General features: G+C 48.9%; 1 protein-coding gene across 1 annotated transcript in view; it reads left to right on the top strand.

The window, feature by feature from the left end:
- Positions 1 to 1429, top strand: part of LYST (lysosomal trafficking regulator) — a 2674875-nt gene extending 2673446 nt beyond the window's left edge. Inside the window, 1 exon segment of the mRNA XM_069234946.1 lies at positions 1039 to 1429. Within this exon segment, the coding sequence (XP_069091047.1) occupies positions 1039 to 1177 (139 nt within the window). The 3' untranslated portion in view covers positions 1178 to 1429.
- The last annotated feature ends 16559 nt before the right edge of the window (positions 1430 to 17988 follow it).

The following is a 17988-nucleotide window of genomic DNA, read 5'->3' as shown; positions in this document are numbered from 1 at the left end:
ATGCGGCCTATCCAACAGTATGCAACAGAAAAGCTTTCATGAACGGTCAGTCAGACTGGTTGGCCGATAATTGAATGGCAGGGATCGTGAGCTTTTCTTGTAAATTGGTACGATCTCGGCCTCTGCCCTGGTGGAGGAAGTGGGTAAGCCTTCCAGAATGGAATTAAAGTACTTAGCAAAGTATGGACCCCAAATTGCCTTGTCTGCCTTAAACAGGTCCCCAGGCACCTTATCTAACCCTGGCGCTTTTCCTGGAGTAATCCAGTCTATGGCTTTAGTATCCTCCCTTAAAGTAATTGGGGGAAATTTGCACATGGGTGGTTCTGGTAGAGCCTCTCTGTGTAGCTCATTCTCCACATTATGCGACTCCACTGTCACAACAGTGCAGCCCTCGGTACTACCTAAGAGGGTTCTTGCCTTATCCATGACCCACCCCATCGTACAGCCCTGAAAAATGGTTAACCCATGCTGCTGCCAAGATGTTAGAGTCCAGCAGAGAAGCTAAATCCGGAGACCTATCAGCTTAAGTGTGCCAAAACAGCTAATGATCTTTCAATTTCACGGCATTCAGCAGGACTTCCATTTCTCCCCCTCATACTCGTATTTTGCCCTGCCTAGCGAGAATAAATATATATTGGTTCTTCTTTTGACCGGAGGTTATTTTCCTTAGAATGCAACGATAAAAGGTTGGCAGTAGGAAATGGATGTAATTTTACTCTGCCATTTGCCATGGGGGGGGCAATGAGACATACATATGTTTAGCAAGCCTCCTTAAGCTTTGACTCTCATCTGCCAATAAATCTGTGTTATGTTTTTAACTAGTTTTGCTTCTCTGTATAGTAGGACAACATGAAAAGTGATAGAAATGTAGACCATTCTTAGGCTGAAAGCTGTTTACCGGTTACAGTGCACCAAAATTCCTGTATAATACATACAAAGTAGTAAAAATGGAAAAACGTGTAAAATGTTATCTCTCACTTCTAGGAGACATAAAGCATGTGTCTTATTTTCTAAATATTCATTCTCTATTTTTACTAGCCTTACATTTTCCTGTGATGGTCACCACTTGTATACATCAAACAGTGAGGGGACTGTGATTGCATGGTGTCGCAAGGACCAGCAACGCTTGAAACTACCCATGTTCTACTCTTTCCTAAGCAGCTATGCAGTTGGTTGATGAGAAAGGATTCCTGGATTGTTAAATGAAACTCTTGTTGCTACTGATTGTTTAATAGCATAATCATCAAGCTTCTCTTATCCAACTCTACTTTTTATTTAAGGCGGACTCACTCCTAGTTGCTAGAAACATCAGTTGGGGATTATGACATTTCTCTGTTTTCTATTTAATTATAACACTTTGGAATTTGTAAGTATTTGTATGTATGCATAACTTTGCTCTTGTTTAAAATAAAATTGAATTAACCCATGATTAAGAGTGTATTTTATATGCAACTGCGACCATGAAATAATTTTCAAATAAGACTATTATACCATATTCCAGAAATTAGCAGATAATTCATGAATTCTTGGCAAGGGAATTAAGAAATGTTAAATGATAATGTCAAAAGGTAATCAGCGTGATTAAATACTAAAGAACAACATCCCACACAAAACCATGTGTCGTATTGTGTATAAAACTCCTTCAGTGTGAGAAATTCTGGACTAAATGTATATAAAACATACATTTGTCATTATACTACTATTCTATGAAATCTGTTAGAGACTTCTACTTGCAGATTCCTTACCTTTTGAATTCCCCCAGGCGTCAGTCTGGATCCGGAGACTTTTTCTTTGAGCAGTACCTCTGTGTGGCGTCGGTTGACTCAGCGGGCATCGGTAGCATCTTGTTCAGCATGATGATGGCACGTATATAGGCACCACCCTGGCCCGCTGACGTCAGTTCTTTTCTTTACATGCCAGCCTATGTGCAGATTCGGAGAGGAGCTACCTCTTTCACTTTCTGATGACAACAACATTTTTGTCGAACAATTTTAATGAGGTTGTGGATACGTCGAGGGATGTCCCACAAGACCGGTTTTAATCCCTGCGCCTCCTGTCACCGAATGATGTCGGTGACATATCAGCACCTCGTGTGTCTTTGGGGAAGTCATCAGGACATTCAGGTCATAAGAAAAAGAAGAACAAACGTTCTTCGACTTAACCCTGTTGCTTGGACGATTTGGCGAGGGAAGACCGTCGACTCTCTTGTCCTCCGTCCACGGAGCCTCCATCTGGTTCCGCCCGCACTTTCCCGACTTCACTGGAGCCGGAGCCACCACTTGTAAGGAAATGCCTTCCTTGACATGGTTACCCCCTAAGTTTTTGCCTTTTGTTGATGCCAGCTATGATTGAAAGTGTGCTGGGACCCTGCTAACTAGGCCCTAGCAACCGTGTTCTTTCCCTACACTGTACCTTTGTTCCCACAATTGGCACAGTTCTGGCACACAGATAAGTCCCTTGTAAATGGTTCCCCTGGTACCAAGGGCCCTGTGGCCAGGGAAGGTCTCTAAGGGCTGCAGCATGTATTATACCACCCTTACAGCCCTAAGGCAGGGTGCACTATACCATAGATGAGGGCATAGTTGCATGAGGACAATGCCCCTACAGTGTCTAAGCAAAACCTTAGACATTGTAAGTGCAGGGTAGCCATAAAGAGTATATGGTCTGGGAGTCTGTCAGTTACGAACTCCACAGTTCCATAATGGCTTCACTGAAATCTAGGAAGTTTGGTATCAAACTTTTCAGCATCATAAATGCACACTGATGCCAGTGTGGGATTTATTGCAAAATACACCAAGAGGGCATCTTAGAAATGCCCCCTGAATACCAGTCCGACCAGATGAGTTTCTGGCCACATAGGATGAGTGCCTTTGTCACTCTGTGGCCAGGAACAAAGCCTGTACTGGGTGGAGGTGCTTCTCACCTCCCCCTGCAGGAACTGTAACACCTGGCGGTGAACCTCAAAGGCTCATGCCTTTTGTTACAGCACCCCAGGGCATTCCAGCTACTGGAGATGCCCGCCCCTCCGGCCACTGCCCCCACTTTTGGTGGCAAGGCTGGAGGAGATAATAAGAAAAACAATGAGGAATCACCTACCAGTCAGAACAACCCCTGAGGTGGCCTGAGCTGAGGTGACCCCTGCCTTTAGAAATGCTCCATCTTGAGTTTGGAGGATTCCCCCAACAGAAATAGGGATGTGCCCCCCTCCCCTCAGGGAGGAGGCACAAATAGGGTGTAGCCACCCTCCAAAGCAGTAGCAATTGGCTACTGCCCCCCTGACCTAAACACCCCCTAAATTTAGTATTTAGGGGGGACCCTGAACCCAGGAAATCAGATTCCTGCAGCCTACAACAAGAAGGACTGCTGACCTGAAAGCCCCACAGAGACGACGGAAACGACAACTGACTTGGCCCCAGCCCTACCGGCCTGTCTCCAGACTCAAAGAACCTGCACATCGACGCATCCAACAGGGACCAGCGACCTCTGAGGACTCAGACGACTGCCCTGAGCCGGAAGGGCCAAAAACCTCCCAAGAACAGCAGCACTGTTCAAAAACGGCAACAACTTTGCAACTTTACAGCAACTTTCAAAGAACTCTTTCTTCCCACCGGGAGCGTGAGACTTCACACTCTGCACCCGACGCCCCACCTCGAGTTCAGGAGAACCAACACCACAGAGAGGACTCCCAGGCAACAACGACGACGTGGGCTCCCTGAGTTGACCACCCTGCACCCCCACAGCGACCCCTGCAGAGAGGATTCAGAGGCTCCCCCTCACTGCGACTGCCTGGTAACAAGGAACCCAACACCTGTACCAAGCACTGCACCCGCAGCCCCCAGGACCGAGAGGAACCACCTACCAGTGAAAGAAGTGACCAGCAGGCGGCCCTCAACCTAGCCCAGTCAGTGGCTCGCCTGAGAAGGCCCCCCCCCCCCACCACCCCGTGCCATGCCTGCATCGCCTAACTGACCCCCCCGGCCCCTCCTTTGCTTTCAATAGCAGACCAGATGCCTACTTTGCCTACTGCACCCGGCCACCCCTGTGCCGCTGAGGGTGTGTTTTGTGGGCTTGTGTGTGTTCCCCCCAGTGCTCTACAAAACCCCCCAGGTCTGCTCCCCGAGGACGCAGGTACTTACCTGTAAGCAGACTAGGACCGGAGTACACCTGTTCTTCAAAGGCGCCTATGTGTTTTTGGACCCTCCTTTGACCTCTGCTCCTGACCAGCCCTATGTTGCTGGTGCTGTGGCTTTGGGGTTGCCTTGAACTCCCAATGGTGGGCTGCCTATACCCAGGAGACTGACTGTGTAAGTGCTTTACTTACCTGAGAAACTTAACCAAACTTACCTCTCTCAGGAACTGTTGATTTTTGCACTGTGTCCACTTTTAAAATAGCTTATTGCCATTTAAACCTAAACTGTGTGTAATACTGTTTTAAATCAAAGTTCTATACTTACCTGTGTGAAGTACCTTACATTTTATGTTCTTACCTCAAATCTTGAACTTGTGGTTCTAAACTAAATTAAGAAAATATGTTTTTCTATATAAAACCTATTGGCCTGGAGTTAAGTCTTTGAGTTTGTGTTCCTCATTTATTGCCTGTGTGTGTACAACAAATGCTTAACACTACCATCTGATAAGCCTACTGCACGACCACACTACCACAAAATAGAGCATTAGTATTATCTAATTTTGCCACTATCAACCTATAAGCGGAACCCTTGGACTCTGTGCACACTATCTCTCACTTTGAGATAGTATATATAGAGCCAACTTACTACACCACTGCCCAGCTAAAAGAGTTTTATGAGGCAATGGACCTCATTTTTGGTCAGACCAACCCACCTTCGGTGCCCTCGGACACAGGTGAGACGGTGAGGGCATCCTTGGGTTTGGATCCGCCACAGCGACCTTCCCTGGCGTCAGGTCAGACGTCCACGCTCCCGACATCGGTTGGGCGCACAATTGATATCGATCCTATTCTCATACCCGATGACCCGGGGGCGGAACAACGTCACTCTACGCTGATTCCGTTCGCTGTGGGCTCTCCTGGGCCCAGAGTTGATCCAGACCCTTATACTTACGGGTATGGATACGGGGAGAGTTTAGAGGGGCCACTGGACCCTTTAGAATACCAGCTTGACCCCCAAATGGACTGGGTGCAGAATGTGGGTGATGCCAGTGGTCCAGACACCTCCCCTGGCACTGGTATGCTCTCTCCCCTACCATGGCTACGGAGGAGGGCGCCACATACTCCATGGTGGTGAGAAGGGCGGCTGAGGTCTTGGACGAGTGGACCTCAGGCCTCCTATACGTCTTTCCGTCCGTACCACTTCTGCCCAGAGTTCTGAAGAAGATCAGGCAAGACAGGGCCCAAGTTATTCTGGTGGCTCCAGACTGGGCACAAAGAGTCTGGTATCCCGAGCTCTTGATAATGGCCAAAGCTCCTCTGATCAGACTGCCCATTTGGGAGGATCTTCTGTCACAGCAGCAGGGGAGGATCACCCACCCGAACCTGTCCACTCCCTGCCTCCTTGCGTGGAGATTGAGCGGTGACAGTTGACGACTTTTGACCTTCCACCTGAAGTCTGTAACGCCATCTTGGCAGCCTGGCATCCGTCCACGAAAACAGTATACACCTGTAGTTGGAAATAATTTGTGCCATGGTGTATTAACAAATCTGTCGATCCTCTCTCGGCACCTCTTTCTGACGTTCTGTTCTTTGTTCTCTCTCTTGCCCAACAGGGCTCTGCCTTGGGCACCCTCAAGCTATCTTTCTGCTATCTCTGCCTTCCTGAGACTACTTGACCAACCTTCTTTATTCAAACCTCCCATTGTAGGGAGGTTTCTCAAAGGCCTCACACATCTCTTCCAACCTATCCCATTTATCATGCCTGTGAGAAAGTAGCCTCTTTCTAGCCTTGTTACCCCCACTTTTGTCCTGTGTGTGAGTATATGTCAGGATGTTTTCACTGTCTCACTGGGACCCTGCTAGCCAGGACCCCAGTGCTCATAAGTTTGTGGCCTATATGTATGTGTTCCCTGTGTGATGCCTAACTGTCTCACTGAGGCTCTGCTAACCAGAACCTCAGTGGTTATGCTCTCTCTGCTTTCCAAATTGTCACTAACAGGCTAGTGACCAATTTAACCAATTCACATTGGCATACTGGTACACCCATATAATTCCCTAGTATATGGTGCTGAGGTACCCAGGGTATTGGGGTTCCAGGAGATCCCTATGGGTTGCAGCATTTCTTTTGCCACCCATAGGGAAATCTGACAATTCTTACACAGGCCTGCCAGTGCAGCCTGAGTGAAATAACGTCCATGTTATTTCACAGCCATTTACCACTGCACTTAAGTAACTTATAAGTCACCTATATGTCTAACCTTCACCTGGTGAAGGTTGGGTGCAAAGCTACTTAATGTGTGGGCACCCTGGCACTAGCCAAGGTGCCTCCACATAGTTCAGGGCAAATTCCCCAGACTTTGCGAGTTCGGGGACACCATTACACGCGTGCACTATACATATGTCACTATCTATGTATAGCGTCACAATGGTAACTCCGAACATGGCCATATAACATGTCTAAGATCATGGAATTGTCACCCCAATGCCATTCTGGCATTGGGAAGACAATTCCATGATCCCCCGGGTCTCTAGCACAGAACCCGGGTACTGCCAAACTGCCTTTCTGGGGTCTCCACTGCAGCTGCTGCTGCTGCCAACCCCTCAGACAGGTTTCTGCCTCCTGGGATCTAGGCAGCCCTGGCCCAGGAAGGCAGAACAAAGGATTTCCTCTGAGAGAGGGTGTAACACCCGCTCCCTTTGGAAATAGGTGTGAAGGCTGGGGAGGAGTAGCCTCCCCCAGCCTCTGGAAATGCTTTGATGGGCACAGATGCTGCCCATCTCTGCATTTAGGGATCCCCCTGCCCTGCTCTGGTGCGAAACTGGACAAAGGAAAGGGGAGTGACCACTCCCCTGACCTGCACCTCCCAGGGGAGGTGCCCAGAGCTCCTCCAGTGTGCCCCAGACCTCTGCCATCTTGGAAACAGAGGTGTTGCTGGCACACTGGACTGCTCTGATTGACCAGTGCCATCAGGTGTCGTCAGAGACTCCTTCTGATAGGCTCTTACCTTTCTTACTAGCCTATCCTCCCTCCTAGGTAGCCAAACCTCCTTTTTTTAGGGTCTCTGCTTTGGGGAATTCTTCAGATGCCGAATGCAAGATCTCACCAGAGTTCCTCTGCATCTCCCTCTTCACCTTCTGCCAAAGGATCAACCGCTGACTGCTCAAGACGCCTGCAAAACCGCAACAAAGTAGCAAAGACGACTACTGCAACCTTGTATTGCTTCATCCTGCCGGCTTTCTCGACTGCTTCCTGGTGGTGCATGCTCTGGGGGTAGCCTGCCTCCTTTCTGCACCAGGAGCTCTGAAGAAATCTCCCGTGGGTCGACGGAATATTCCCCCTGCAACCGCAGGCAACAAAAGACTGCATCACCGGTCCTCTGGGTCCCCTCTCAGCACGACGAGCGTGGTCCCTGGAACTCAGCATACTGTCCAAGTGACTCCCACAGTCCAGTGACTCTTCAGTCCAAGTTTGGTGGAGGTAAGTCCTTGCCTTCCCACGCTAGACTGCATTGCTGGGTACCACGTGATTTGTAGCTGCTCCGGCTCCTGTGCACTCTTCCAGGATTTCCTACGTGCACAGCCAAGCCTGGGTCCCCGCCACTCTAACCTGCAGTGCACAACCTTCTGAGTTGTCCTCCGGCGTCGTGGGACTCCCTTTTCTGACTTCGGGTGGACTCGGGTTCACTCCTCTTCTAAGTGCCTGTTCCGGTACTTCTGCGGGTACTGCCTGCTTCTGTGAGGGCTCCCTGACTTGCTGGGCGCCCCCTCTGTCTCCTCATCCAAGTGGTGACATCCTGGTCCCTCCTGGGCCACAGCAGCATCCAAAAACCCTAACCGTGACCCTTGCAGCTAGCAAGGCTTGTTTGCGGTCTTTCTGCGTATGAACACCTCTGCAAGCTTCTTCACGACGTGGGACATCCATCCTCCAATGGGGAAGTTCCTAGTCCTCTTCGTTCTTGCAGAACACCAAGCTTCTTCCATCCGGTGGCAGCTTCCTTGCACCCTCAGCTGGCATTTCCTGGGCTCCTGCCCACTCTCGACACTGTTGCGACTCTTGGACTTGGTCCCCTTATCTTACAGGTACTCAGGTCTGGAAATCCACTGTTGTTGCATTGCTGGAGTTGGTTTTCCCTGCAGAATCTCCCTATCACGACTTCTGTGCTCTCTGGGGGTTGTAGGTGCACTTTACACCTACCTTACAAGGTCTTGGGGTGGGCTATTTTTCTAACCCTCACTGTTTTCTTACAGTCCCAGCGACCCTCTACAAGCTCACGTAGGTTTGGGGTCCATTCGTGGTTCGCATTCCACTGTTGGAGTATATGGTTTGTGTTGCCCCTATACCTCTGTGCTCCTATTGCAATCTATTGTAAATTTACACTGCTTGCATTACTTCGTTTTGCTATTACTGCATAATTTTGGTATTGTGTACATATATCTTGTGTATATTTGGCATCCTCATACTGAGGGTACTCACTGAGATACTTTTGGCATATTGTCATAAAAATAAAGTACCTTTATTTTTAGTATATCTGTGTATTGTGTTTTCTTATGATATTGTGCATGTGACACCAGTGGTATAGTAGGAGCTTTGCATGTCTCCTAGTTCAGCCTAAGCTGCTCTGCTATAGCTACCTTCTATCAGCCTAAGCTGCTAGAAACACCTCTTCTACACTAATAAGGGATAACTGGACCTGGCACAAGGTGTAAGTACCTCTGGTACCCACTACAAACCAGGCCAGCCTCCTACAATGCCACAAATGGGTTTTAAATTTAATCCTCACATACCTGATGTGCACTCCATTTGAGCCGCTTCTTAGCTGCCCTTTACGGCTCCTAGCCATCAAGACTGCCTTCCTGGGTGCCATCACCTCTGTTCGCAGGGTAAGTGAGCTCCAAGGTCTGTCCTCTAAACCACCTTTTCTGGCAGTGCATCCTGACAAAGTGGTACTCCGCACTACGGCTTTTTCTCCCTAAAGTGGTAACACCCTTCCATGTAGGTCAATCCATCACCTTGCCTACTTTTTACCCACCCCGACATCTCTCAGACGAGGAGGAGAGACTCCACCACCTGGATCCAAAAAGAGCATTGACGTTCTACCTTGATTATACTAAAGACTGTCAGGTGGACGATCAACTCTTTGTGGGATATGTGGGAGTGAAGAAAGGGAAAGTGATGCAAAAGAGAACCATTTCACGATGGGTCCTCTTATGCATCAAAATGTGCTACGCTTTGGTAAAGAAGCAACCCCCTGAGGGTTTGCGAGCTCACTCAACTAGAGCAACTGGAGCTACCACAACGTTAGCATGAGGCGTTCCAGTCCTGGATATCTGTCAGGGAGTCACGTGGGCATCTATGCACACGTTCACCAAGCACTACTGCCTGGACAGTCAGGTCCGTAGGGACGGCTACTTTGGTCTTTTGGTTCTACAGGATTTCCTGGTGTGATCTTGGTTCGCAGCCCACCTCCGGGGATGGTATTGCTCAGGTATCTATTCAAAAGGTAAGGAATCTGCAATTATAAGTCTCTATCAGATGTACAAGTTACTTATCTTCGGTAATGATATACCTGGTAGAGACATATTCGGGTTGCAGATTCCTTACCGACCCGTCCATCCTCCCTGCTCTGCGAACTGATTATTAGGGGCAGGAGCTTTCTTTAAGGGGCCCTAGCTGTGGCGCACCACTGTCAGTGTTCTTTATGGCTCCCCGCTTCTGGAGTGGAAAGTCGTGAAAAGAAACTGACATCAGCGTGTCGGAGTGGCGCCTATATACGACCGTGACATCATCACGGCGTACAGGACGCCACCAACGCCCGCGGAGTCGACTAGGTACTGCTCGAAATAAAAGTCTCCAGATCCAGTCTGACGCCTGGGGGAATTCAAAAGGGAAGGAATCTGTGTAGGAGGTTGGCTCTGTATATACTATATCAAAGTGAGAGATAGTGTGCACAGAGTCCAAGGGTTCCCCTTAGAAGTTGATAGTGGCAAAATTAGATGATACTAATGCTCTATTTTGTGGTAGTGTGGTTGAGCGGTAGGCTTATCAGAGGGTAGTGTTCAACATTTGTTGTACACACACAGGCAATAAATGAGGAACACACATTCAAAGACTTAACTCCAGGACAATAGTTTTTATATAGCAAAATATATTTTCTTAATTTATTTCAAAACCACAAGATTTGAGGTAAGTACATAAAATGCAAGGTACTTCACACAGGTAAGTATAGAACGTTGATGTAAAAGAATAGTATACACAGTTTAGGTTAAAATGGCAATAAGCTATTTTAAAAATGGACACTGCAAAAATCAGCAGTTCCTTAGGGAGGTAAGTTTGGTTAGGCTTTTCAGGTAAGTAAACCACTTACACAGTCAGTCTCCTGGGCATAGGCAGCCCACCGTTGGGGGTTGAAGGCAACTCCAAAGCCACCGCACCAGCAACACAGGGCCGGTCAGGTGCAGAGGTCAAAGGAGGGCCTAAAACACATAGGCGCCTATAAAGAACAGGGGTGCTCTGGTCCTAGTCTGCTTACAGATAAGTACCCCGCGTCCTCAGGGAGCAGACCAGGGGTGTTTTGTAGAGCACTGGGCGGACACAACCAAGCCCACAAAACGCACCCTCAGTGGCACGGGCGGCCGGGTGCAGTAGGCAAAGTAGGCATCCGGTTTGCTATTGAAAGCAATGGAGGGAACCAGGGGTCACTTAGATGATGCAGGCAGGGCACGGGGGCTTCTTAGGCCAGCCACAGACTGGGCTAGGATGAGGGCCGCCTGCTAGTCACTCCTGCACTGGGGCTGCGGGTGCAGTGCTTGGTCCAGGCGTCAGGTTCCTTGTTACTAGGCAGTCTCAGTCAGGGGGAGCCTCTGGATCCTCTCTGCAGGCGTCACTTTAGGGGTGCAGGGGGGTCGACTCAGGGTGCCCACGTTGTTGTAGTCGCCTGGGAGTCCTCTCTGTGGTGTTGGTTCTCCTGAACTCGAGCTGAGAGTGTCGGGTGCAGAGTGTAAAGTCTCACGCTTCCGTCGGGAAGAGAGAGTCCTTTGAAAGTTGCTATAAATTTGCAAAGTTGTAGTTTTTGAACAGTGCTGCTGTTCTCAGGAGTTTCTTGGTCCTTCGGGTTCAGTTCAGTCCTCTGAGTCCTCACTTGCTGGACCCTGTCGGATGAGTTGCTGTGCAGGTTCGTTGAGTCTGGAGTCCGTTGTCTCTCCGGGGCTTTCAGGTCAGCAGTCCTTCTTCTTGTTGTAGGTTGCAGGAATCTGATTTCCTGGGTTCAGGGTCACCCCTAAATACTAAATTTAGTGGTGTGTTTAGGTCGGGGGCACTAGCCAATGGCTACTGTCTTGGAGGGTGGCTACACCCTCTTTGTGCCTCCTCCCTGAGGGGAGGGGGCACATCCCTATTCCTATTGAGGGAATCCTCCAAACTCAAGATGGAGGATTTCTAAAGGCAGGGGACACCTCAGCTCAGGGCACCTTAGGGGCTGTCCTGACTGGTCGGTGACTCCTTCTTGTTTTTCTCATTATCTCCTCCAGCCTTGCTGCCAAAAGTGGGGGCAGTGGCCGGAGGGGCAGGCATCTCCACTAGCTGGGATGCCCTGGGGTGCTGTAACAAAAGGCATGAGCCTTTGAGGTTCACCATCAGGTGTTACAGTTCCTGCAGGGGGAGGTGAGAAGCACCTCCACCCAGTACAGGCTTTGTTCCTGGCCACAGAGTGACAAAGGCACTCACCCCATGTGGCCAGAAACTCGTCTGGTCGTGGCAAGCAGTCAGAAACTGGTCAGCCTAGCACTAGGAGTCAGACTGGTATTCAGGGGGCATCTCTAATATGCCCTCTGGATGCATTTTACAGTAAATTCCACACTGGCATCAGTGTGCATTTATTGTGCTGAGAAGTTTGATACCAAACTTCCCAGATTTCAGTGTAGCCGTTATGGAACTGTGGCGTTCGTAATTGACATATACTCTTTATGGCTACCCCTCATTAACAATATCTAAGGTTTCGCTTAGACACTGTAAGGGCATAGTGCACATGCAACTGTGCCCTCACCTGTGGTTTAGTGCACCCTGCCTTAGGTCTGTAAGGCCTGCTAGAGGGGTGACTTACCTATGCCACAGGCAGTAAGAGGTGGGCATGGCACTCTGAGGGGAGCGCCTTGTCGACTTAGTCATTTTCTTCCCACCAGCACACACAAGCTGTGAGGAAGTGTGCATGTGCTGAGTGAGGGGTACCCATGGTGGCATAATACATGCTGCAGCCCTTAAAAATCTTCCCATGCCACAGGGCACTTGGTACCAGGGGTACCATTTAGAAGGGACTTGTCTGTGTGCCAGAGCTGTGCCAATTTTGGGAACAAAGGTACAGTTTAGGGAAAGAACACTGGTGCTGGGGCCTGGTTAGCAGGGTCTCAGCACACTTTCAATCATAACTGGTATCAACAAAAGGCAAAAAATGAGGGGGTAACCATGCCAAGGAAGGCATTTCCTTACAATCTGGAATTAGAATATGTCTCTACCAGATATATCTTTACCGAAGGCAAGTAAATTGTACTTCTGCTTTGCTGCTCACTTCATAATGATAGTTACTTTCAGTGCAGTGTTTAAAATACCTATGGATTTATTAACAGTGATAAACACAGGATTCTGCTTAGTCTTGTGCTATTCAGTTGAAATATTCTCACCATGACACTTTTATTATGATGGTGCCTTTTTGCATCAGAAAACACAATATGTTAATTATGTCTGGTACATATAAATAAATATAAACTGCGTTAAGTCCAATATACCCATTAGGTTGCCAATGGGCCCTATTCCTTTTACAAGATTTCAAAAGACCATTAATTCCCTAAAGCTTAGACAATCTACTAGTAAAGCAATACAAATAAATATCTAGCAATTATAATGAAAATGCTTAACTGATAGAGACTTCTAGTTGCAGATTCCTTATCTTAGAATTTCCCGCAGGCGTCAGACTGGATCCGGAGATTTCTCTTTGAGCAGGACCCTTGCGCATCGTTAGGTGGCGCTGTTCGACTCCACATGCGTCGTTAGTGTGGTGGTCGCCGTGATGATGTCAGCAGTCATATATAGACGCCGCCTGAGGGCGGTGATGTAAGTTCTTTTCTTTCTGCGCCACAAGCTGATCCGGAGAGAGCTACCCTAGGTCAGTTTTTTACCGATTTCTATGCTTTTATCGAGTTTTTGGTTCGTCAGGGATGTCCCTGAAGACCAGTTTCAAGCCGAGCAAGGCCTCTCAGTGCATGATTTCAGTGAGGGATCCGCACTGGGTCTGTTTGTGATGCCTGAAGCGCGACCATGACCCCCAGTCTCGCTCAAGAGGAAGGTCTTGAGACCACTTGCGGAATCACCACCACTTGTCCTCCTCCACGTCGGGTCACTCAGGTAAGAACTCGAAGAAGTCTAGGCAACCTTCGACTTCACCCTGTCGCTTGGCTGATGCAATCCGGGAGGAGCATCGATGCTCTAGGCCTCCATCCTCAGAGCATACTTCTGGGTCCACTCCACACCTCCCCGACTTTCCGAGAGCCGAAGCAACCCCGGCCCAATTGAAACAATTCTATGAGGCCATGCGTCTCAGTTTTTGGGTAGTCCGACCCCCCTTTGGTGCCTTCGGGCCCTGGGGGTTCGGCTGAGGGTCCTTCTAGTTATGTGCCGACGGCTCCAGCCCTGGCCATCGAGGTCCCCTCCGGATCCGCTATCGGATCTGTACTGAAGCCAGTCGTACCTTCAAGACCTTCCCCGGCACCAGTTCGACTGTCGACGCTCCCAATGTCGGTTATGCCCTCAATCAACGCCGAACCGATCCTAATCCCCAACCACTCGGAGTCGGGGCGACGTCAGCTAATGCCACCCTCTTCTTCGATGGGATCTCTTCACCCAAGATTGGATTTATACCCTTTTATTCTTATGGCTATGAATACACGGAAGGATTGGTGGGGTCCATGGACCCTTATGAATACCAGGATTACCTCAATATGGACTGGGCACAGGAAATTGGCGAGGCCAGTGGGCTGAATACTTCTCCAGATGCTGGCATGCTTTCTACTACCGTGACTGTGACTGTGACGGAGCATTAAATGAGTGCCAAACCTGGCACTGAGTATACTAAAGGTTACTGCAATGTGTCTATATTAAGTGTGCCTTGTTATATATGGAAGTTGATGGATGTTTACAAACATTTGTTATACTATATTTATGGTGCACATAATTTGCATGAACTTCAATACTTTATAGTATAGTATTTAATATGGTGTAAAATGTAAATGAAACTTTCAACAGGTTTGCATCCACAAATTGCACACACAAATTCTCAACCTGTTGTATCCCTTAAACTCCTGTATGAAAAACTGATCTTCAGTCACTTATGTTTTACCTCTTTTCTTTCTACCTTCTGTCTCCCTCATCTGTATACAGTTTACTCTACAAAATCTCATGCCTATCTGCCTTAAAGCTCTTTTGAAACCATAATGTAGGAAAATGTCTCCTTGTTTCAGTACCCAACCCCACGTTTTGTGTGATAGTGATGCTACCTTGACTGAGAGTGTGCTGGGACCCTGCTAACCAGGCCCCAGCACCAGTGTTTTTTCCCTAAAAATGTACCATTGTCTCGACAATTGGCACACACACAAGTCCCTTGTAAAAGGTACCAGTGATACCAAGGGCCCTGTGACCAGGAAAGGTCCCTAAGGGCTGCAGCATGTGTTGTGTCACCCTAAGGGACCCCTCACCTAACACATGCACACTGCCATTGCTGATTGTGTGTGTTGGACGGGAGTAAAATGCACAGTCGACACGGAATCCCCCTCAGGATGCCATGCACACAAAATACTGCCTGTTTCATAGGTAAGTCACCCGTCTAGTAGGCCTTAAATCCCTAAGGCAGGGTGCACTATACCACTGGTGAGGGTGTAGCTGCATGGACAATATGCCCTTACAGTGTCTAAGTCTATTCTTACACATCGTAAGTACAGTGTGGCCAAATTAAATATATGGTCTGTGTCAGAGTCACCAGATCCTCAGCGTCTGCGCACGTTCCCAACACGTCCACCACTGAACAGCTCCAAGACTCTGATAGATAAATCACAGAGGCTAAGAGAGTTCAAGGGGGGATTAGGAAGGGAAACAGCTGGGAAGGAGACCCGTAGTAAGAAAAAGGTTAGAACACACAATATGAAAGTTATATCTCCTGAAATCAATACTAGACTATGGGGGTCATTCTGACCCCGGCGGTAATTACCGCCATGGCGGAGGTTGGCGGTAGCACCGCCAACAGGCCGGCGGTGCTCCGCCGGGCATTCTGACCGCGGCGGTACAGCCGCGGCCAGAAGCGGAAAGCCGGCGGTGTACCGTCGACTTTCCGCTGCCCGTCAGAATCCTCCATGGCGGCGGAGCGCGCTCCGCCGCCATGGGGATTCTGACACCCCCTACCGCCATCCCGTTCCTGGCGGTTCTCCCGCCAGGAACAGGATGGCGGTAGGGGGTGCCGCGGGGCCCCTGGGGGCCCCACAAAGTATTTCAGTGTCTGCCTAGCAGACACTGAAATACGCGATGGGTGCAACTGCACCCGTCGCACCTTCCCACTCCGCCGGCTCAATTCTGAGACGGCATCCTAGTGGGAAGGTTGATTTGCCCTGGGCTGGTGGGCGGTCTTTTGGCGGCCGCCCGCCAGCCCAGGGCAAAGCTCAGAATCACCGCCGCGGTCTTTTGACCGCGGTGCGGTGTTCTGACGGCGGGACCTTGGCGGACGGCCTCCGCCGTCCGCCAAGGTCAGAATGACCCCCTATGATTCTAAGCATAGTCATTCTGAAAACATGAACAATCTAAGAATTAAATTTAAAATGACTAAGTTTCAAGATGGCCGGATACCTGTAAGGGAATCAAGATGGATTAAATGAAAACTTTCTTATTCAAGTACTTTCCTTTACATGAGAATCAGAAAAACATTCTGACTAAATTTCAAACCAGTCATATAAATCCTTTTTTGAGAATGCACACTAGGACCATACAATATTGCATCTAGACACTCTGATCTTCTGTGTACTCTTAAAATATTTCAACACAAATTGCGCATATTGTAGATTTATATATATATATAGTAAACACCATAAAAGGATTGTGCACCATGAATAACACAATATGGATTCAGGAAAAACAAATCACATACTTGTCAACTAGAATATTACATGATAAATATCTTAGAATAGTGGCATACAATAAACAACATGAATTAAACTCGAGGAGAGAATCGTGCGTCTTGCCGATTCGAGTGTCACCATGTAAAAAGCCAAGAAATGGTAGTACGCAATGAGTATCAAAGTCAAATCATCATTAAACAAATCGCGCGTCTTGCCGATTCGTAAACCACGATGTAAATGCCAAGAAATAACAGCTCACAATGAATAACAAGATCAAAGTACAATGAAACTAATTGCGTCTTTTGCCGATTCTTAAGCCACTATGTAAATGTCAAGAAATGGTAGCGCGCAATGAACAACAAAGTTAAAACACCATAAAACAAATAGAGCCTTTGTGCTCTCTAGGGCCAGAAACAAAGCCTGCACTAGGTGGAGGTGCTTCACACCTCCCCCCTGCAGGAACTGTAACACCTAGCAGTGAGTCTTAAAGGCTCAGGCTTCATGTTACAATGCCCAAGGGCACTCCAGCTAGTAGAGATGCCCACCCCCTGGGCACAGACTCCACTTGTGGCAGCAAGTACGGGGAGATAATGAAAAACAAAGGAGGAGTCACTCCCTCAGCCATATCCACCCCTAAGGTGACCAGAGATGATGTGACCCCCTCCTTGGAAAATCCTCCATCTTGTTTTAGAGGATTTAGCCCAATAGGCATAGAGATGTGCTCCGCTCCCCACAGGAAGAGGGCACAAGGAGGGTGTGTCCACCCTCAAGGACAGTAGCCGTTGGCTTCTGCCCTAGGACTCTAACACACCCCTAAATTCAGTATTTGGGGTGACCCTGAAACCAAGAAATCAGATTCCTGACGACCTAACAAGAAGGACTGCTGACCTGAAAACCCCACAGAGAAGAAGGAGACGACAACTGCTTTGGCCCCAGCCCTACTGGCCTGTCTTCAGATTCAAAGAATCTGCAACAGTGACACCTCCTGTGGACCCAGCGACCTCTGCTGACTCAGAGCACTGCCCTGCAACTCCAAAGGACCAAGAAACTCTAGTGGACAGCGGCTCTGTCCAAAACAACAAGAAGAAACCATGTTTAAAGGGACTCCCACCTCACTCCTGAAGCGTGAGTCCCCAACACTTTACACCCAACACCCCTGGCCCGTGTCCAGAGAAACCAACACCGCAGAGAGGACCCCCAGGCAATTCCAACGTGTCCACCCTAAGATGACCTCCATGCACCCCCACAACGACGCCTGCAGAGAGAATCCAGAGGACCCCCCTGACCGCAACTGCCCGGTAACAAAGAACCTGACGCCTGGGATAAGCACTGCACCCGCAGCCCCCAGGCCCGAGAGGAACCAACTACCGGTGCAGGAGTGACCAGCAGATGGCCCTCATCTTTGCCCAGTAGGTGGCTGGCCTGAAAAGCCCCCCTGTGCCCTGCCTGCATCGTCAGAGTGACCCCTGGGTACTTCTATTGATTCCAATACAAAACCTGATGCCTTGTGTGCACACTGCACCCGGCCGCCTCTGTGCTGCTGAGGGTGTATTTTGTGTGCCTGTTTGCCCCCCCTCCCAAGTGCTCTACAAAACCCCCCGGATCTGCTCCCAGAGGGCTCAGGTACTTACCTGCTAGCAGACTGGAACCAGAGCACCTCTAGTCTCCATAGGCGCCTATGTTATTTGGGACCCTCTTTGACCTCTGCACCT

This window comes from Pleurodeles waltl, chromosome 5 (genome assembly GCF_031143425.1).
Source record: "Pleurodeles waltl isolate 20211129_DDA chromosome 5, aPleWal1.hap1.20221129, whole genome shotgun sequence".
Taxonomy (NCBI): domain Eukaryota; kingdom Metazoa; phylum Chordata; class Amphibia; order Caudata; family Salamandridae; genus Pleurodeles; species Pleurodeles waltl.
Note: the sequence above shows the minus strand (reverse complement) of the source record. Positions and strands in the feature narration are given on the sequence as shown.